The sequence below is a fragment of the Ammospiza nelsoni genome, chromosome 23 (genome assembly GCF_027579445.1).
Source record: "Ammospiza nelsoni isolate bAmmNel1 chromosome 23, bAmmNel1.pri, whole genome shotgun sequence".
NCBI lineage: Eukaryota > Metazoa > Chordata > Aves > Passeriformes > Passerellidae > Ammospiza > Ammospiza nelsoni.
This window is the reverse complement of record NC_080655.1, coordinates 2594552-2617148: the sequence shown is the minus strand read 5'-3', so window position 1 is coordinate 2617148 and position 22597 is coordinate 2594552. Positions and strand designations below refer to the sequence as shown.

General features: G+C 46.3%; 1 protein-coding gene across 1 annotated transcript; it reads right to left on the bottom strand.

The window, feature by feature from the left end:
* Nucleotides 1–1648: 1648 nt before the first annotated feature.
* Nucleotides 1649–15462, bottom strand: TAF8 (TATA-box binding protein associated factor 8). The gene is made up of 8 exons (XM_059488095.1): nucleotides 15403–15462; nucleotides 13822–13975; nucleotides 12710–12808; nucleotides 11335–11397; nucleotides 9776–9900; nucleotides 7806–7953; nucleotides 6109–6251; nucleotides 1649–4303 (listed from the first exon to the last, which is right to left on the bottom strand). Exons 1-8 carry the CDS (start codon nucleotides 15460–15462, stop codon nucleotides 4160–4162), a joined length of 936 nt encoding a protein of 311 aa, XP_059344078.1. The 3' UTR covers nucleotides 1649–4159.
* Between the last annotated feature and the right edge of the window lie 7135 nt (nucleotides 15463–22597).

Sequence of the window (22597 nt, the reverse complement as noted above, 5' to 3'; positions counted from 1 at the left end):
TCTGCTCATCTCAATCCTCTCAGCCCCGTCCCAGCTCGTTGGGAAGAAACTGAAATCCAGAATTTGTTTTGAAGGTGTTTTAAAATATTTGGATGTGTTTTAAATGTGTTGGAGGTATTTTTTAAAAAAATTACGGTCGTGAGCTGAAAATAATAATATATAAAAATATAGAAATATATAAAATAAATTTTAAGGTAAAAATTCAAATTCTAAACTTTCTTTTACTTAGTTTAACATGTCTCTAAACTATGAATTTATATTCTCACTTTTAGTATTTAAAAGGTTTTTTAAAGCCTCAAATTAAATCTTATATTTAATTTTAAACTTTAGATTCTAAAACCACATAATTTTATATACCAAATAATTTTATATCCCAAATAATTTTATATCCCAAATATTTTTATATCCCAAATATTTTAATATACCAATTAATTTTATATCCCAAATAATTGTATATACAAAATAATGTTATAAACCAAAGCATTTTATATCCCAAATAATTTTATAAACAAAGTAATTTTATATACAAAGTAATTGTATACACAAAAAAAAATTAATATATCAAATATTTTCATATGCCAAATAATTTTATATCCCAAATAATTTTAAAAACCCAATAATTTTCCAAGAATTCCCTACATTTCAAATTTTAACACTCAGAGAATTTTTTAATGTTTTTTGCCCAAAATATCACCCTGAAAACACCGAGGGAAAGGGGCCAGGTTGGGACAGGTGGATTTTTGCATTTTGGCTCCTTCCCTGCTGAAATGAAAATATTCTTAATTAAAAAAAAAAATAAAAATTGCTGGAAACTGAGAATATTGAGACAAAAATAAACGTGGCCTGAAACAGAAAGTTCCTGGTGTTGAGGCAGCTGTTTCCCCTCAAACCTTTAATTTCTGTATTTCCAAACCTAATTGTTAATTTAAATTAAATGAAATCAATAATTTAATTCAAAGTAATTTAATTAACAATTGAATTTTAATTATGAATGAAATTCTTTTCAATGAAATTGATTTAATTTAATTTAAATTAGAGAAAATCTCAGATAAAGTTACTTTTATTATGAACATAATAAATTATTATTATATTCCTTTATTTAATTTAAATTTATTTAATTTAAATGTATTAATTTTTATTAAATTGATAAAGGAACATAATAATACAAAATAACTTTACTAAATACCTTTATTAAATAATTCTAAATACCTTTACTACATAATAATTATTATTCCTTTCTGACGAACACAAAAATCACAATTTGCCCATAAGGACATAATTTTTTTAAATTATGAACACAATAAATTATTATGATATTATTTTCTTAAATTAATAGTTATTAAATTTAAAATTATTGTTTTTTATTAAATTGATAAAGGAACATAATAATACTAAATACCTTTAGTAAATAATAATTATTATTCCTTTCTGACGAACACAAAAATCACAATTTGCCCATAAGGACATAATTTTTTTAAATTATGAACACAATAAATTATTATTATATTATTTTCTTAAATTAATAGTTATTAAATTTAAAATTATTGTTTTTTATTAAATTGATAAAGGAACATAATAATACTAAATACCTTTACTAAATAATAATTATTATTCCTTTCTGACGAACACAAAAATCACAATTTGCTCGTAAGGACATAAATTTTCTTTTATTATGAACATAAAAACTACAATTTTCATTCCACTTTTTTTTTTTTTTATTTCCCCTACCCAGCAAGGGATTTTTCTCCTCGCAGAAACCACAAAAAGAAAAGTTAAAAAAAAGATAAAATTTGTGGATATATACAAACATTTACAGTTTTCTGTACATTTTTCACTCTGTACAAGCAAGGCACCAGCAGAAGTGACAGTGGCACACACAGGGGGGAGTCTGAGATTTAATTTCAGATTTTTTTTTTGGCAGGAAATCATTGAAAAAAAACCTTTTTTAATTAAATTTTTGCCCTGGGGAAGAGGGGAGGATCCTTTTAACACCACGGAGGTGAAGTTGGAATTTTTGGAAGATTTTGGACCAAACCTCAGGAGCTTTTTCTGATGGGAACTGAGCCCAGATTTTGGGTTAAAGGAAACCCAAATGGTTTTTCCAAAGAAACCAAAGAAAAGCTTTTTTGGTTTTCTTTTAGCCTAAAATAAAGAGGATTTTTCTTCTTTATTTTCTATAAGAAAATGCTGGAGGGAAATGAAAGCAAAGCCCTCGAGAAGCAGCAAACAATGACAACAGTGGTGTGGAAATAAAGGGAATAAAGGGGGGAAAGAAAGGGGGGAAATAAAGGAAATAAAGGGAGGAAATAAAGGGAATAAAGGGGGGAAAGAAAGGGAATAAAGGGGGGAAATAAAGGGAATAAAGGGAGGAAAGAAAGGAAATAAAGGGAATAAAGGGGGGAAATAAAGGGGGGAAATAAAGGGAATAAAGGGGGGAAATAAAGGGAATAAAGGGAGGAAATAAAGGGAATAAAGGGGGGAATAAAGGGAATAAAGGGAGGAAATAAAGGGAATAAATAAAGGGGGGAAATAAAGGACGTAAAGGGGGGAAATAAAGGGGGGAAATAAAGGGAGGAAATAAAGGGAATAAAGGGGGGAAATAAAGGGAATAAAGGCAGGAAATAAAGGGAATAAAGGGGGGAAATAAAGGCTGGGTCCTCCAAATCCAAACCCAATCCCAATCCCTGGTCCCCAAATCCAACCCCTGTGTCCTCCAAATCCAAATCCAATCCCTTGGTCCTCCAAATCTAAATCCAAATCCAACCCTGGGTCCCCACATCCAACCCCTTGTGTCCTCCAAATCCAACTCTGGATCCTCCAAATCCAAATCCAACCCCTATGTCCTCTAAATCCAAATCCAACCCCTGTGTCCCACCAAATCCAACCCTTGGGAGCTCCAAATCCAACCCCTGTGTCCTCTAAATCCAAATCCAACCAGTGTCCCTACATCCAACCCCTGTGTTCATGTAAATCCAGCCCTGTGTCCCCCAAATCCAACTCTGTTTCCCTCCAAATCCAGTCCCTGTGTCCCCACATCCAACGCCTGTGTCCTCCAAATCCAACTCTGTGTCCTTCCAATCCCTGGGTCTCTCAGCTCCAGCTCCTGTGTCCCCCAAATTCAACCCCTGAGTTTTCCAAATCCAAATCCAACCCTATGTTCCTCCAAATCCAGTCCCTGGGTCACTCCAATCCCTTGGTCCTCCAAATCCAAATCCAACCCCTGTGTCCTCCAAATCCAAATCCAAATCCAATTCCTGTGTCCTCTAAATCCAAATCCAACCCCTGGGTTCTCCAAAGCCAAATCCAGTCCTTGGGTCCCCACATCCAACCCCTGTGTCCTTCAAATCCAACCCCTGGGTTCCTCCAAATCCAGTCCCTTGGTCCTCCAAATCCAAATCCAAATCCAAATCCAAATCCAAATCCAAATCCAAATCCAAATCCAAATCCAATCCCTTGGTCCTCCAAATCCAGCCCCTGTGTTCTCCAAATCCAAATTCAAATCCAAACCCAATCCCTGCGTCCTCTAAATCCAAATCCAACCCCTGGGTTCTCCAAGTCCAAATCCAACCCCTGTGTCCCTCCAAGCCCTGGATCCCTCAGCTCCAGCTCCTGTGTCCTCCAAATCCAACCCTTGGGCACTCCAAATCCAATCCCTTGGTCCTCCAAATCCAAATCCAACCCCTGTGTCCTCCAAATCCAAATCCAAATCCAAATCCAAATCCAAATCCAAATCCAAATCCAAATTCAAATCCAAACCCAGCCCCTGTGTTCTCCAAATCCAAATCCAAATTCAAATCCAAACCCAGCCCCTGTGTCCTCCAAATCCAAATCCAAATCCAAATCCAAATCCAAATCCAAATCCAAATCCAAATCCAAATCCAAATCCAAATCCAAATCCAAATTCAAGTCCAAACCCAGCCCCTGCGTTCTCCAAATCCAAACCCAGCCCCTCCAAGCCCCGGCTCTCTCAGCTCCTCAGAAATGAAATCCCCCCGGAGCGGAGCCCAAAGCCCCCCAGACAATTCCCAGCTGGTTCTCCTGGACCAGTGAGCAGAGGGAGAGCAGGGTGGGAGTGGGGCCCAGAGACCCCTCCTCAGCTGGGCAGCCTCTCCTGAGCCCCGGGGGAGCTCCCCAGGGGGATTTGGGGAACGTCCCCCCCTCACTTCTTCCTGCGGATTTTGGGTTTCTTGACGGGCCTCAGGTAGGGGTTGTCGATGACGCTCTCCTCGCCGTTCCTGCTGCCCGCCAGGGAGCTGCTCTGCTGCAGCACGGAGCTGTTCTCCTTCTCGGGCCCTGCGTCGTCCTGACACGGAAAAAACAGCAAAAAAGTCACAAAGTCAGGCTTGGAAATCCTCCTGCTCGCAGAACCCGTGGTTGCTCCAAGTCGCTGGAGCATCCTGGGCTGGGGCAAGGTGTCCCCGCCCGTGGGACAGGATTTTTATGGTCCCAGACTGCTCCAGGATTGCAGGTTCTAAGCCCTGAGGCTGTGGGCAGGAGGGACAATCAACAACCAAGCCCACAAGGAGCTGCAGCAGAGGCCAGGACTCCTGGTTTGTGAGACAGGAAAATCCCCTGGGAAAATGAAAATTCGGGGTGCCCTGAAAGCTCCAGCTCAGCCTCGCTCTGCGCTGGACTCTGCGGGGAGCTGGGGAACCAGGACAGTGCTCAGTGCCATTCCCCATCTCCCAAGGAACAGAGCCAGAATTCCAAGCTGGAGAACCAGGACAATGCTCAGTTCCATTTCCCATTTCCCAGGAGACAGAGCCAGGTTTTCCAAGCTGGGGAACACTGACACTGTTCAGTTCCATTTTCCATTTCTCATTTCCCAATTCCCATTTCCCAGGAAACAGGGACAGGTTTCCCAAGCTGAGGAACCCTGACACTGCTCAGTTCCATTTCCCATTTCCCATTCCCCAGGAGGCAGAGCCAAGTTTTCCAAGCTGCAGAACCCTGACACTGCTCAGATCCATTTCCCATTTCCCATTTCCCATTTCCCAGGAGGCAGAGCCAGGTTTCCAAGCTCAGTTCCATTTCCCATTTCCCATTTCCCATTTCCCAGGACGCAGAGCCAGGTTTCCAAGCTCAGTTCCATTTCCCATTTCCCATTTCCCATCACCCAGGAGGCAGAGCCAGGTTTTCCAAGCTGCAGAACCCTGACACTGCTCAGTTCCATTTCCATTTCCCATTTCCCATTTCCCATTCCCCTGGAGGCAGAGCCAGGTTTCCAAGCTCAGTTCCATTTCCCATTTCCCATTTCCCATTCCCCTGGAGGCAGAGCCAGGTTTCCAAGCTCAGTTCCATTTCCCATTTCCCATTTCCCATTCCCCAGGAGGCAGAGCCAGATTTTCCAAGCTGCAGAACCCTGACACTGCTCAGTTCCATTTCCATTTCCCATTTCCCATTTCCCATTCCCCAGGAGGCAGAGCCAGATTTTCCAAGCTGCAGAACCCTGACACTGCTCAGTTCCATTTCCATTTCCCATTTCCCATTTCCCATTCCCCAGGAGGCAGAGCCAGATTTTCCAAGCTGCAGAACCCTGACACTGCTCAGTTCCATTTCCATTTCCCATTTCCCATTTCCCACTTCCCATCCCCCAGGAGGCAGAGCCAGATTTTCCAAGCTGCAGAACCCTGACACTGCTCAGTTCCATTTCCATTTCCCATTTCCCATTTCCCATTCCCCAGGAGGCAGAGCCAGATTTTCCAAGCTGCAGAACCCTGACACTGCTCAGTTCCATTTCCATTTCCCATTTCCCATTTCCCATTCCCCAGGAGGCAGAGCCAGGTTTTCCAAGCTGCAGAACCCTGACACTGCTCAGTTCCATTTCCATTTCCCATTTCCCATTTCCCACTTCCCATCCCCCAGGAGGCAGAGCCAGGTTTTCCAAGCTGCAGAACCCTGACACTGCTCAGTTCCATTTCCATTTCCCATTTCCCATTTCCCACTTCCCATCCCCCAGGAGGCAGAGCCAGGTTTCCCAAGCTGCAGAACCCTGACACCGCTCAGTTCCGTTTCCCATTTATTTCCCATCATTTCCCACTCCCAGGAGGCACAGGCAGGTTTCCAAGGTGCAGGAATGGCCCCGGGAGCCCCCCGGGGTGGCCCCACCGTGCTCATGTGCAGCGGGAGGTTCTCAGTGTCCGCCTGCTCGTCCTGCTCCGAGGAATCCGTCTCCTCCATCTGCTGCATCTCCAGCTCCGAGGGCAGCAGCGCCGTCAGGTAGGGCACGGTGAAGGGCCTGGCAGCAATCACTGGCAGCAGGGAAAACAGGAGACACAGTCAGCAAGCTGGGAGAAACTCCTGCCCTCAGAAACGAGGGGCGAAGTTATGGAGATCAAACATTTCGCTGGTTCTGGGTTTGGACGCATTTCATTTTCCTTTTCCTTTTTTTTTTTTGATACTTTTCCTTACACTTCCTAAGGATCAGGAAGGAAATCCTGATCCTTGAAAGATGGCACTCTCACCTTCCCAATTTCTGATCCCTAGAAGATGGCAGTCTCTACTGCTTCCCAATTTTCTGATCCCTGAAAGATGGCATTCTCACCTTCCCAATTTTCTGATCCCTAAAAGAAGGCAGTCTCTATTATTTCCCAATTTTCTGATCCCTAAAAGATGGCACTCTCACCTTCCCAATTTTCTGATCCCTAAAAGATGACAGTCTCTACTACTTCTCAATTTTCTGATCCCTGAAAGATGGCACTCTGTCCTTCCCAATTTTATGATCCCTAAAAGGTGCAATCTCTATTATTTCCCAATTTTATGATCCCTAAAAGATGGCAGCCCCTACTGCTTCCCAAATTTCTGATCTCTAAAAGATGGCACTCTCTATTTCCAATTCTCTGATCCATAAAGGATGGCACTCTCTACTTCCCAATTTTCTGATCCCTAAAAGGTGCAATCTCTATTATTTCCCAATTTTCTGATCCCTAGAAGATGACAGAGTCTACTGCTTCCCAATTTTCTGATCCTTAAAAGATGGCACTCTCTACTTTGGATTTGGGATGAGATTTGGATTTGGGATGAGATTTGGATCTAACTTCTCCACCAGGAGAAAAAAGGGAACCTCGAGGAGCTTCTTTCTTCCTTTCCTCCCCATTTTAACCCCAAATCCCTCCTTCCCCAACCTCCCATTGTGGCAATCTTTAAATCCTTTCCTCAAACCCGAATTTTCTGACCCCTAAAAGATGGCACTCTCTCCTTCCCAATTTTCTGATCCTTAAAAGACGGCACTCTCTATTTCCCCATTTTCTGAATCTCTTCATGTTTCCAGCAGTGTTCCAACACAGAAAATCCTTCCTGGGCTCCACCATAAAATCCCAATTATCTGGGAGATTTGGGCTCCTCTTAAATGAAGCTGTGGGGCCAGCAAGCGTTAGGAAAAGTGGGAATCCTCATCACTGCTCTGCAGGCAGAGAGAGGAAAATTTCCAGCAGCAGGAAAATGTCAGGGAGAAGAAATTCCTGGGGGAGGTTACAGGGATGGAGCCAGGATTGGGATGAGATTTGGATTTGGGATGAGATTTGGATTTGGGATGAGATTTGGATTTGGGATGAGATTTGGATTTGGGATGAGATTTGGATTTAACTTCTCCACCAGGAAAAGAAAGGGAACCTCGAGGAGCTGCTTTCTTCTTTTCCTCCGCACTTTAACCCCCAACCCCTCCTTTCCCAACCTCCCACTGTGGCCATCCTTAAATCCTTCCCCCAAACCCTCTGATTTTAAGGATTCCCACACTCAGCAAGGCCAGCACCACCACGGGATGATTCCCAAACCCTGCAGGGAGGTGAAACCATGGGGTGACTGACGTGGGAAGGTGCTGACATCGTCCTTGAAGAGGCTCTGGGTCTCGCCAGTCTTGGCCATGAAGCGGGTGAGGGCCCTCTCCACGTCCCGGCGCTGCGACGCCGCCTTCTCGCGCAGCACCTGGTAATCGCACACGGGCTCGCGGTACGTCTGCACGAGGGACAGCAGCGGGAGACGGGCAGGGTTACACCTCCAAACCCCACAGGGATGGAGCAGCTCCACCTCCAAACCTCACAGGGATGGAGCAGCTCCACCTCCAAACCCCACAGGGATGGAGCAGCTCCACCTCCAAACCCCACAGGGATGGAGCAGCTCCACCTCCAAACCCCACAGGGATGGAGCAGCTCCACCTCCAAACCTCACAGGGATGGAGCAGCTCCTCCACCTCCAAACCTCACAGGGATGGAGCAGCTCCACCTCCAAACCGCACAGGGATGGAGCTGCTCCTCCTCCAAATATCACAGGGATGGAGCAGGTCCTCCATTCCCAAACCTCACAGGGATGGAGCAGCTCCTCCTCCTCCAAACTGCACAGGGATGGAGCAGCTCCACCTCCACACCGCACAGGGATGGAGCTCCTCCACCTCCAAACCTCACAGGGATGGAGCAGCTCCACCTCCAAACCTCACAGGGATGGAGCAGCTCCTCCTCCTCCAAACTGCACAGGGATGGAGCAGCTCCACCTCCACACCGCACAGGGATGGAGCAGCTCCTCCACCTCCAAACCTCACAGGGATGGAGCAGCTCCACCTCCAAACTGCACAGGGATGGAGCTCCTCCACCTCCAAACCTCACAGGGATGGAGCAGCTTCACTTCCAAACCTCACAGGGATGGAGCAGCTCCTCCACCTTCAAACTGCACAGGGATGGAGCAGCTCCTCCTCCAAACCCCACAGGGATGGAGCAGCTCCTCCACCTCCAAACCTCACAGGGATGGAGCAGCTTCACCTCCAAACTGCACAGGGAATGAGCAGCTCCACCTCCAAACTGCACAGGGAATGAGCAGCTCCTCCTCCAAACCTCACAGGGATGGAGCAGCACCACCTCCAAACAAACATCCCAAGGATGGAGCAGCTCCTCCATTCCCAAACTTCACAGGGATGGAGGAGTCCTGGAGCAGTTCCACCTCCAAACTTCTCAGGGATGGAGGAGTTATGGAGAGCTTCATCTCCAAACAAACATCCCAGGGATGGAGCTCCACTTCCAAACATTCCAGGGATGGAGCAGCTTCACGTCCAAACAAACATCCCTGGGTTGGAGCAGCTTCACTCCCAAACTTCCCAGGGATGGAGCAGCTCCACCTCCAAACTTCACAGAGATGGGAGGAGTTATGGAGCAGCTCCACCTCCAAACCAACATCCCAGGGATGGAGCAGCATCTCCACTCCCAAACATCGCAGGGATGGAGCAGCATCTCCACTTCCAAACATCCCAGGGATGGAGCAGCATCTCCACTCCCAAACATCCCAGGGATGGAGCAGCATCTCCACTCCCAAACATCTCAGGGATGGAGCAGCTGCAGGCTCTGCTCTTCACCATCTCCAGTGTTTTGGACAGTTGGAGTCCAGCAGGCAAAAATCCAGGGATCCTGCACTGGGAATGCTCTGGGAGCAGGCAGTGGGAAGGATCCCATCCCAAGGAATGCCCACAACCCACAAACAAGGAATATTCAAAGCCAGGAAAAACAATACTTTGGATAAATGGCACCAGCACTGAAGTAATAATAAAAAAAACACTTCTGGGGTTCTGGACATCAAACAGATCCCAGCCAGCACAAAAATGAGAAATCCAGGGGTTCTGGCTGATTTCTGGATGGCAAGGGATGCCCACAACCCACAAGGAAGGAATGTATCAGGTCAGCAGGAATATTTTGGATAGAACGGCAGCAGCACTGCAGCAACACCTCCCCAACTCCTGGAATTCAGAGAGAGCCCCAAACAGCACCAAAAAAAAAAAAAAGTTGTTTTCACTCACTGGTGTCTTGATGTAGGTGTGAGGATCTGGGAACTCTGGGAAATGGCCGGGAATGTGGGGTGGGTGAGGTTTGTTCTGCCCGGCTGTCAGGGCCTTGGGGGTCACGGGCTGGTTTGTCACTGGAGCTGCAGGGGGGAAACAGCACGGGAATCAGGGAGCACAAAAAGGGAAAACAACAAAGGAATCAGGGAAAACACAGAAATAAGGGAAAAAAACAAAACCCACAGGAATTAGGGAAAACAGCACAAGAATCAGGGAAAAAAAAACCCACAGGAATCATGGAAAACACCCACAGGAATCAGGGAAAACAAACAAGGAGTCAGGGAAAATACCACAGGAATTGGAGAAAAAAGCCACAGGAATCAGGGAAAACAGCACAGGAATCAGAAAACAACAAAGGATTCAGGGAAAACACAGAAATTAGGGAAAATAAACAGAGGAATCAGGGAAAACACCGCAGGAATCAGGGAAAACAGCACAGGAATCAGAAAACAACAAAGGATTCAGGGAAAACAAACAGGAATCAGGGAAAACACAGAAATTAGGGAAAACAAACACAGGAATCGGGAAAAACACCACAGGAATCAGGGAAAACAAATACAGGAATCAGGGAAAGTAACATAGGAATCAGGGAAAACAGCACAGGAGTCAGGGAAAAGAACACAGGAATCAGGGAAAAGAACACAGGAATCAGGGAAAAGAACACAGGAATCAGGAGAAACAATAAAGGAATCAGAGAAAACACCACAGCAACCAGGGAAAATACCCACAGGAATCAGGGAAAACAGACACAGGAATCAGGGAAAAAACCCCACAGCAATTAGGGAAAACACAGGGATCAAGGAAAACAGCACAGGAATCAGGGAAAACAACAAAGGAATCAGGGGAAACAAACACAGGAATGAAGGAAAACACAGGAATGAGGGAAAACACCGCAGGAATCAGGGAAAAGAACACAGGAATCAAGGAACACAAAAAAGGAAAACAACAAAGGAATCAGGGGAAACACCACAGGAATCAGGGGAAAGAACAAAGGATTCAGGGGAAACCACAGGAATCGGGGAAACAAACACAGGAATCAGGGAAAAAACCCACAGGAATGAGGGAAAAGAACACAGGAATCAGGGGAACACAAAAAAGGAGAACAACAAAGGAATCAGGGGAAACCACAGGAATCGGGGAAACAAACACAGGAATCAGGGAAAAAACCCACAGGAATGAGGGAAAAGAACACAGGAATCAGGGGAACACAAAAAAGGAGAACAACAAAGGAATCAGGGAAAACACAGAGGAATGAGGGAAACAAACACAGGAATTCTCCTTCCCAGGGTCCCCCCAAAGCTCTGACCCCATCCCTGAGCCGGGGATTGGATCCCAAAGGGAAAAGGATCCCTCGATCCCTCAGACCAATCCCCTCCCGAGTGAGCCGGGTCCCTTCACCCAGCACAGGAGCCCCAAATCCCGGGCTTGTCCCACAGAAAGCTCCTCAGGAAGGCAGTGGGAGGAATCCCAGGAGTTCCAGGCTGGAATTCCCAGCCCAGGGAGGGCCCCCCACGCACGGGCAGTGATCACCATCCTCTGGGAACGCTTGGCGTAGGCTGGAAGGGTTTCCACGTTGAAGCCTGGAGCACAAAAGGGGAAAAGAGGAATCGGTCCTGTCCGAATCCAGAATTTTTCCCAAATTGAACAAGAAAGGGATGGGCCAGGGGAGCAGATCATGGGGAGGATCATGGAAAAGCATCGGCTGTGTGTGGCCACAGCACAGGGCACCTGTCAGGGACATATTTTATGAAAATTCCTTTTTCTTTAGGATTTTTCCTCCTGAGAAGCTGAGAGGCCTCAGGAACAAAATGCAAACAATGGTTATCTGCTGCTGTGGGATGCAACAGGTGCATCTGGGATTGAATCATGTGGTTGTTTCTAATTAATGGCCAATCACAGTCAGCTGGCTGGGACTCTCTGAGAGTCACAAGATTTCTTTTTCCTTTTCCTTTTCCTTTTCCTTTTCCTTTTCCTTTTCCTTTTCCTTTTCCTTTTCCTTTTCCTTTTCCTTTTCCTTTTCCTCTTCCTTTCCTGCCTTCTGATGAAATCCTTTCTTCTATTCTTTTAGTATAGTTCTAATATAATATAAATCATCTGTGGTGGTGTTCACAGGGGTTCCAGGACGAGGGAAGAGATGAGAATCTGACTCCATGTTCCACAAGGCTAATTTATTATTTTATGATTTATATTATATTATATTATATTATATTATATTATATTATATTATATTATATTATATTATATTATATTACATAGTATTATATTACATAGTATTATATTATATTACATAGTATTATATTATATTACATAGTATTATATTATATTATATTATATTATATCATATCATATTATATCATATTATATTATATTGCATTATAGTACATTATATATATATATTAAAACTATACTAAAAGAATAGAAAAAAGGATTTCATCAGAAGGCTTGAAAAGGAATAGGAAAAATAATGGAATAAATAACAAAATCTTGTGACTGACCAGAGACTCTGAGCCAGCTGACTGTGATTGGTCATTATTAGAAACAACCACATGAAATTAATCAAAGATCTACCTGTTGCATTCCACAGCAGCAGATAATTATTATTGTTATTTACATTCTGTTCCTGAGGGTTCTCAGAAAAAATCCTAAGGAAAGGATTTTTCATAAAATGTGTCCGTTATCATAAAACAATAAAATAATTATTTTATTATCATAAAATATTAAATATAAATATAATTAAAATTAATAATTTTATTATCATAAAACAATAAACAACCCTTCTGAATACGGAGTCAGATTCTCATCTCTTCCCTTGTCCTGGGACCCCAAATGCCAGATTTTGGGGGGAAATGTCCCAGTCCAAGTGGGAAGGGGTGGGAGGAGGGAGCTGCTCACCCATCTCCACCAGGGTCACCACGATGTCCGAGAGCGTGGGCTGCGTCCTGGCCGTGTGCTCGCAGTAGGATTTGCCGCTCCTGCCGATCTCCGAGATGTCTGCAGGGCAAAAACACCAGGGCTCAACTCTGCAGCTGGGGCAGCTCCAGGGATGGGGAACTGCGGGCTCAATGCAGGGATTGCTGCCTTTGGATTTGGGGCTGAATGCAGGGATTGCTGCCTTTGGATTTGGGGCTGAATGCAGGGATTGCTGCCTTTGGATTTGGGGCTGACTTTTGGGATTGCTGCCTTTGGATTTGGGGCTGAATACAGGAATTGGTGCCTTTGGATTGGGGCTGAATGCAGGGATTGCTGCCTTTGGATTTGGGGCTGAATACAGGAATTGGTGCCTTTGGATTGGGGCTGAATGCAGGGATTGCTGCCTTTGGATTTGGGGCTGAATGCAGGGATTGCTGCCTTTGGATTTGGGGCTGAATGCAGGGATTGCTGCCTTTGGATTTGGGGCTCAATGCAGGGATTGCTGCCTTTGGATTTGGGGCTGACTTTTGGGATTGCTGCCTTTGGATTTGGGGCTGAGTCCAGGAATTTGTGCCTTTGGATTTGGGGCTGATTTTTGCGATTGGTTCCTTGCATTGGGGCTGATTCCAGGAATTTGTGCCTTTGGATTTGGGGCTGATTCCAGGAATTTGTGCCTTTGGATTTGGGGCTGATTTTTGGGATTGGTGCCTTTGGATTTGGGGCTGACTTTTGGGATTGGTGCCTTGGATTGGGGGCTGATTCCAGGAATTTGTGCCTTTGGATTTGGGGCTGATGTTTGGGATTGGTGCCTTGGATTTATTTGGGATTTGTGCCTTGAACTGGGGGCTGATTCCAGGAATTTGTGCCTTTGGATTTGGGCTGATTGCAGGGACTGGGGGCTGATTTTTGGTATTTGTGCCTTGGACTGGGGGCCGATTTTTGGGATCGGTCCCCTGGGTTTGGGGCTGATTTTTGGGATTTATCCTCAGCGCCAGAGCAGGGCTGCACTCCGTGCCCTGCCAGCTCTCTCCCCACCCTGTCCCTGTGTGAAAAGCAGGACCCAGCCCCTCCCTGGGCGGGCAGGGGGCACTCACAGCTCTGGATCATCTCGGTGAGCGTCTCCACCGCCGCCTTCTCGGCGCTCTCGAAGCCGGCCTCGGTCAGCAGCGAGCTCACCACGACCTGCAGCGTGCGGCGCCGCGCCAGCTGGTAATTGTCTGCGGGGGTGCCAGCCTGCTTGCTGCCCCTCTGACAGGGAAAAAACAGAGTTATCCATGGCATGGGATCCATGGGGATTGTCTGCGGGGGTGCCAGCCTGCTTGCTGCCCCTCTGACAGGGAAAAAACAGAGTTATCCATGGCATGGGATCCATGGGGATTGTCTGCAGGGGTGCCAGCCTGCCTGCTGCCCCTCTGACAGGGAAAAACCACAGTTATCCATGGCATGGGATCCATGGGGATTGTCTGCGGGGGTGCCAGCCTGCTTGCTGCCCCTCTGGGACCAGGGAAATGGGAAAAGTTATCCATGGAATCCATGGGATGGGACGGGATGGGATGGGATGGGATGGGATGGGATCCATGGGAATTGTCTGCAGGAGTGCCCGCCTGCTTGCTGCCCGCCCTGCTGGGATGGAGGAATGGAGTTAGGGATGGGGAAAGGAGGGTTTGTACCCCCTGAGAAGGGTGGGATGGGATCCATGGGATGGGAGGGGATCCATGGGATGGGATGGGACGCAATGAAATAGGATGGGATCCATGGAATAGGATGGGATCCATGGGATGGAATGGGATCCATGGGATGGGATGGGACCCATGGGATGAGATGCAATGGAATGGGATGGGACCCATGGGATGGGATGGGACCCATGGGATGGGATGGGATCCATGGGATGGGATGGGATCCATGGGATGGAATGGGATCCATGGAATGGGACGCAATGAAATAGGATGGGATCCATGGAATAGGATGGGATCCATGGGATGGAATGGGATCCATGGGATGGGATGGGATCCATGGGATGGGATGGGATCCATGGGATGGAATGGGATCCATGGGATGGGATGGGATCCATGGGATGGGATGGGATCCATGGGATGGGATGGAATCCATGGGGTGGGATGGGGCAGGGAGCAGGGAATGGAAGGGTTTGGGAGCAGGGACTGGGAAGAAACATGGAGCAGGGATTGAAAAAGGTCTCGGAGCAGGTAATGGGAAGGGTGACATTGCAGGAACACAGGTACACGAACATACACGTGTGTCCTATACACTCACATACACACGCGGGCACGTATACATATATTATATATATATATATACAAACATTTAGATATATATATGTATGTATGTATATATTTTTTTTACACACGTGTCCTTATAGAACCTCCCAGACACTTTTTGGGACGCGGCCCTTTAAGGAAACACCCACAAGCCCCGCCCTGTGCCCCGCCAGCCAATTGAAGCGCGCCATCCTCAGCCAATCAAACCCCGCCTCCCTCTGGCCTTCCAGCCAATCAGCGCCTCCCTCCCTCCACCCGCCGCCTCCACGCTCCGCGGCCTGGCCGCGGCCGCCTCCGCGCCCCGGAGGGATCGGACGCTGCCGCCCCGCCCGGCCCCGCCGGGGAGCCGCCGGGAACCCGCCCTCATAGCCCCGCGCCCCGGGAATCAGGCGCCGTTACCGTGCCGGAGCCCCCGGACGCTGTGTCGGCCATCTTGGAGCCATATGGAGCTGTGCGCATGCGCCAGGTGCGGGCGCGGCTGTGGGCGGGAGCGCGGGGCATTGTGGGAGTTGTGGTGCAGCCGGAGCGACGCGCGGGGCATTGTGGGAGTTGTAGTGCGGAGGAGAAGCAACATCTGGATGCGCCCGCCCTCCCTTGCCCCGCACATCTGGAGATCCCAATGGGTGGAACGAGATGGGATTGATGGTCCCGCCCATCCCAAACCGCGCAGGACACGGGGAGCGCGAGGATTTTGTTGAGTCGGCAAAGTCTCCATTGAAATCTGATTTATCACATCCCAATTCATGATATTCTGATTTATAACATCCCGATTTATGGCATCCCAATTTATTATATCCTGATTTATGATACCCCAATTTATTTATTTTTATATATATGTATATACATATAATATTATTTATTATTATTTATTGATGACAATCCCAGATTTTGATTGTGATTTATTGTGATATATCTCACATTTTGGTCATGATTTATTGTGATTTATGCCACATTTTGATCCTGATTTAGTCCACATTTTGGTTGTGATTTATCGTGATTTATCCCCTATTTTGATAATGATTTATCCCACATTTTGATTGTGATTTATTGTGCTTTCTCCCACATTTTTATCGTGAATTATTGTGATTTATCCCACATGTTAATCGTGATTCCTCCCACATTTTGATCACGATTTATCGCGATTTCTCCCCCATTTTGCACGGAGCCCCGCTGCCAGCAGAGGGCACGTTGGCACCGAGAAATTCTGATTATTTCTTCACTCACCAACCAGATCAGCAGCGCTGAGTGGATTCATGGCCATTTTCCCATCCCTCAGCTGTGAAAATCCAAATATTCAAACGCTGAGAAATTCAAATATTCAAATGTTGATAAAATCCAAATATTCAAACGCTGATAAATCCAAATATTCAAACGCTGATAAATTCAAATATTCAGACGTTGATAAATTCAAATATTCAGATGTTGATAAATCCAAATATTCAGATGTTGATAAATCCAAATATTCAGATGTTGATGAAATCCAAATATTCAGACATTGATGAAATCCAAATATTCAAATGCTGATAAATTCAAATATTCAAATGTTGACAAAATCCAAATATTCAGATGCTGATAAATCCAAATATTCAAACGCTGATAAATTCAAATATTCAGACGTTGATAAAATCCAAATATTCAAACGCTGATAAATCCAAATATTCAGACATTGATGAAATCCAAATATTCAAATGCTGATAAATTCAAATATTCAAATGTTGACAAAATCCAAATATTCAAATGCTGATAAATCCAAATATTCAAACCCTGATAAATCCAAATATTCAAATGCTGATAAATCCAAATATTCAAACGCTGATAAATCCAAATATTCAGATGTTGACAAAATCCAAATATTCAAATGCTGATAAATTCAAATATTCAAATGTTGACAAAATCCAAATATTCAAACGCTGATAAATCCAAATATTCAAACGCTGATAAATTCAAATATTCAAAGCTGATAAATTCAAATATTCAGACGTTGGTGCAATGGTTTCCCAGGGGCCCTGCCAGGCTCGGGGGCACCCGGGGGGGGGCAGGCCACGCTTCACGTGCACACAACTGTCACCTGCTGTCACCTGCTGTCACCTGCTGTCACTTGGGGCCTCTCTGGGGTGACAGAGGAGCCGCCACAGCTGGGGCGGCCGTTGGGGCTGGGGGGGATTCAGGGAGGGGGGACAGGGACAGACAGACAGACAGGGGACAGGGACAGACAGAGGACAGGGACAGACAGACAGACAGGGGACAGGGACAGACAGGGGACAGGGACAGACAGGGGACAGGGACAGACAGGGGACAGGGGACAGACAGGGACAGACAGACAGACAGGGGACAGGGACAGACAGGGGACAGGGACAGACAGACAGGGGACAGGGACAGACAGAGGACAGGGACAGACAGACAGACAGGGGACAGGGACAGACAGGGGACAGGGACAGGCAGACAGACAGGGCACAGGGACAGACAGAGGACAGGGACAGACAGGGACAGACAGACAGACAGGGGACAGGGACAGACAGGGGACAGGGACAGACAGGGGACAGGGACAGACAGGGACAGACAGACAGACAGGGGACAGGGACAGACAGGGGACAGGGACAGACAGGGGACAGGGACAGGCAGAGTGACAAGCAGGAAATGGGGAAAAAACAAAACCCCAAAATCGCCCCATTTAGTGGCATTGGGATGCTCCAAACCCTTTATTGACTCAGGGAAAATGCAACCCCAATGTGTAGGATGCTCCAGATGCAATCCCAATCTTTGGGATGCTCTAAACCCTTTCTTGAGGCAAGGAAAGAAATCCCAATCTTTGGGAAAATGCAATCCCAATCTTTGGGATGCTCCAGATTCAATCCCAATCTTTGGGATGCTGCAGATGCAATCCCAATCTTTGGGATGCTCCAGAAACAATCCCAATCTTTGGGATACTCCAGATTCAATCCCAATCTTTGGGATAATCCAGATGCAATCCCAATCTTTGGGATAGTCCCAAAGCAATCCCAATCTTTGGGATGCTCCAGATTCAATCCCAATCTTTGGGATGCTCCAGATGCAATCCCAATCTTTGGGATGCTCCAGATGCAATCCCAATCTTTGGGATGCTCTAAACCCTTTCCTGAGGCAAGGAAAGAAATCCCAATCTTTGGGAAAATGCAATCCCAATCTTTGGGATGCTCCAGATTCAATCCCAATCTTTGGGATGCTGCAGATGCAATCCCAATCTTTGGGATGCTCCAGAAACAATCCCAATCTTTGGGATACTCCAGATTCAATCCCAATCTTTGGGATGCTCCAGATGCAATCCCAATCTTTGGGATGCTCTAAACCCTTTCTTGAGGCAAGGAAAGAAATCCCAATCTTTGGGAAAATGCAATCCCAACCTTTGGGATGCTCCAGATTCAATCCCAATCTTTGGGATGCTCCAGATGCAATCCCAATCTTTGGGATGCTCTAAACCCTTTCTTGAGGCAAGGAAAGAAATCCCAATCTTTGGGAAAATGCAATCCCAATCTTTGGGATGCTCCAGATGCAATCCCAATCTTTGGGATGCTCTAAACCCTTTCTTGAGGCAAGGAAAGAAATCCCAATCTTTGGGAAAATGCAATCCCAACCTTTGGGATGCTCCAGAAGCAATCCCAACCTTTGGGATGCTGCAGATGCAATCCCAGTCTTTGGGATAATCCAGAAGCAATCCCAGTCTTTTGGGTTTGGGTCCATCCACCAGGATGGACCCAAACCTTTCCAGAACTTCTGCCCTCGTTTCCTCATCAGAAAAACAGAAAAATCCCAGCTAAACCCACCAGCCTGGCCTCCAAGGATGGGGATTTTGAGGACTGAAAACTGGATTCTGAAAGCAGTGTTTTCTAGGAGGAAAAAGCCACAGAAGAAATATTTTCAGACTCCTCTGTTTTGTTGTAATATGGAATCAATTTCCTACAGCCCCTGTAATGACCCTCTCACCTCTGGCTCAGGAAAATGTTGAATTTCACTGGTTTTCATCCTTGACTCTCAATTTCCTAGTCCATTAGGAAATCTCTAGTCCACTTCTAGGAGCAATGAAATCATGGACCTGCAGCTGGACCTGCAGCAAGCTCCTGTGACACGGGGAATAAGTTTTAAAAAATAATCAGGAAAGGGGATGGGACTAATTTCCTCCCTTCCCCATAAATTCCCCATCCTTTGGTTGATTTCTGCCCAGCCTGACCACGGCTGTGACAATCCCACAAAATGTCCCCAAAAAGGGCACTCAGGAGGGGTGGCTGCAGCTTTTCCAGCCACGAATAATCCCCACAGTTTTGTGGAGAACAGCTGGGAGGGCGTTTGGGAAGCTGTGCCACATCTGGGTGTCCCCAGAGCCGCGCAGGTGGCACCTTGGTGTCTAATCCTGCCAGCCCAGCCTGGGCTATCGAGGCCCTGTGGGGGCAGAAAGGGCACAGATAAAGCAAAAACTCCTTTTTTTTTTTTTTTTTTTTTTTTTTTTGGTGCTCCAGGCAGAGACAAAACAAGAAGTCCTTTTCTTTTTGGGTGCCTGTGCAGCTCCAGACAAAGATAAAACAAAAAAACTCGCATTTTATTTTGTGTTCCTGCAGCTCCAGGCTCGGGTTTCTCAGAATGCAAAGGAGAAATGAGACAAACAAAACGTGTGGGGATGGGGACAGGGAGTGATAGCGCTGCCAGCAGGGCTGGCCCTGTCCCTGTCCCTGTCCCCAGGCGCAGGGAGAGGCTGCCCTGGGCTATCAGCACCCCACAGGGTAAAGGGGGAAGAGCTGCCTGCACTTCCAGAGGCAGCTGGGCCATCAAACTGCAATGGAAATCCCACAATTTTCCTCAGCCCTGCAGGGTTTGGAATGGAAATCCCAAATTTTGGAATGGAAATCCCAAATTTTTGGAATGGAAATCCCAAATTTTTCCTCAGCCCTGCAGGGTTTGGAATGGAAATCCCAAATTTTGGAATGGAAATCCCACCATTTTCCTCAGCCCTGCAGGGTTTGGAAAGGAAATCCCAAATTTTGGAATGGAAATCCCAAATTTTTCCTCAGCCCTGCAAGGTTTGGAAAGGAAATCCCAAATTTTGGAATGGAAATCCCAAATTTTGGAATGGAAATCCCAAATTTTTCCTCAGCCCTTCAGGGTTTGGAATGGAAATCCCAAATTTTGGAATGGAAATCCCAAATTTTTGGAATGGAAATCCCAAATTTTTCCTCAGCCCTGCAGGGTCTGCAATGAAGATCCCAAATTTTGGAATGGAAATCCCAAATTTTTCCTCAGCCCTGCAAGGTTTGGAAAGGAAATCCCAAATTTTGGAATGGAAATCCCAAATTTTGGAATGGAAATCCCACCATTTTCCTCAGCCCTGCAGGGTTTGGAAAGGAAATCCCACATTTTGGAATGGAAATCCCACCATTTTCCTCAGCCCTGCAAGGTTTGGAATGGAAATCCCAAATCTTGGAATGGAAATCCCAAATTTTGGAATGGAAATCCCAAATTTTTCCTCAGCCCTGCAAGGTTTGGAAAGGAAATCCCAAATTTTGGAATGGAAATCCCAAATTTTGGAATGGAAATCCCAAATTTTTCCTCAGCCCTTCAGGGTTTGGAATGGAAATCCCAAATTTTGGAATGGAAATCCCAAATTTTTGGAATGGAAATCCCAAATTTTTCCTCAGCCCTGCAGGGTCTGCAATGAAGATCCCAAATTTTGGAATGGAAATCCCAAATTTTTCCTCAGCCCTGCAAGGTTTGGAAAGGAAATCCCAAATTTTGGAATGGAAATCCCAAATTTTGGAATGGAAATCCCAAATTTTTCCTCAGCCCTGCAAGGTTTGGAATGGAAATCCCAAATTTTGGAATGGAAATCCCAAATTTTTCCTCAGCCCTGCAAGACCCCCAGACTTCAGGGGGTCCCCACAAACCCGTTGTGCCCCACAAATTTATTTTTACCCGCCAAACGCCACAGCGAGCGCTCAGAAGTGTTTCTTTACTTCCTGCAGAGCGAAAAATCGGGCGGGAAAAACCAAAAAACAAAACAAACACAAAAGCTGCTGAGCAACGATTTCTGCTCACCTGCAGGGCTGGGAAATCCAAATTTTTGTACCTCTGAGCACCAAAATCCTGTTTGAATCCTGCCCTGATGGAGCCAGGAGAGCCCTCAAGGTTTTCCCCCTCAGGATGGTTCCCCTGATGGTGTCAGGGAGAAAAAAAGAAACAAAAAATCTTCAAGACCACAAGGCTGCCTTTGCCGCCCCCCAAGATTTCAGGGGGTCCCCACAAACCCGTTGTGCCCCACAAATTTATTTTTACCCGCCAAACGCCACAGCGAGCGCTCAGAAGTGTTTCTTTACTTCCTGCAGAGCGAAAAATCGGGCGGGAAAAACCAAAAAAAAACAAAACAAACACAAAAGCTGCTGAGCAACGATTTCTGCTCACCTGCAGGGCTGGGCGCGCAGCTGAGCGCTGCAGAGCAGCTTGTGCACCCCTAAATCTCCTCTGATCCCCACACCTGCAGCCCAGGCTGGTTCTGAGGCGTTTTTGGGGGGAGTTTTGAGCTCAGGGATTCTGCTGGGGAGGGGTCCCGAGCTCGGGGCTGAGCTTGGCAAAGCTCGGCTTGAAAGGGTTGGAAAGGGTTGGACAGGGTTTGATAAAAGGGTTTGGGAGCATCCCAGAGATTGGGAATGCATCTTTGCCTGGCTCTGTGAAAGATTTGGGGCATCCCGAATATTGGGGTTTCTTTCCCTGCCTCTATAAAGGATTTGGGGCATCCCGAATATTGGGGTTTCTTTCCCTGCCTCTATAAAGGATTTGGGGCATCCCAAATATTGGGGTTTCTTTCCCTGCCTCAATAAAGGATTTGGGGCATCCTGAATATTGGGGTTGCACCTTTCCCTGAGTCAGTAAAGGATTCGAAGCGCCCCAAAGACTGGGATTCCATCTGGAGCATCCCAAATATTGGGGTTGAATCTTGCCCTGCCTCTATAAAAGATTTGGAGCATCCCAAATATTGGAATTGAATTTGGAGCATCCCGAATATTGGGGTTTCTTTCCCTGCCTCAATAAAGGATTTGGGGCATCCCAAATATTGGGGTTTCTTTCCCTGCTTCTACAAAGGGTTTGGAGGATCCTAAATATTGGGGTTGCAACCTTTCCCTGAGTCAATAAAGGATTCGGAGCACCCCAAAGACTGAGGTTGCATCTGGGGCATCCCAAATGTTGGGATTGCATTTTCCCTGTCTCTATAAAGGGTTTAGAGCATCCCAAATATTGGAATTTAATTTGGAGCATCCCGAATATTGGGGTTTCTTTCCCTGCCTCAATAAAGGATTTGGGGCATCCCAAATATTGGGCTTTCTTTCCCTGCCTCAGTAAAGGATTTAGAGTATCCTAAATATTGGGGTTGCACCTTTCCCTGAGTCAATAAAGGATTTGGAGCACCCCAAAGACTGGGATTCCATCTGGGGCATCCCAAATGTTGGGATTGCATTTTCCCTGTCTCTATAAAGGGTTTAGACCATCCCAAATATTGGAATTGAACTTGGAGCATCCCAAATATTGGGGTTTCTTTCCCTGCCTCAGTAAAGGATTTAGAGTATCCTAAATATTG

Excerpts from the sequence above, each read along its gene's own strand:
- TAF8 (XM_059488095.1), bottom strand. The coding sequence starts at position 15,462 with ATGCGCACAGCTCCATATGGCTCCAAGATGGCCGACACAGCGTCCGGG. Across the intron at positions 11,398-12,709 it reads GGTGACCCTGGTGGAGATGG|GCTTCAACGTGGAAACCCTT; the intron begins GTGAGCAGCTCC and ends TTTGTGCTCCAG. Across the intron at positions 7,954-9,775 it reads ACACCTACATCAAGACACCA|ACGTACCGCGAGCCCGTGTG; the intron begins GTGAGTGAAAAC and ends TCCCTCGTGCAG.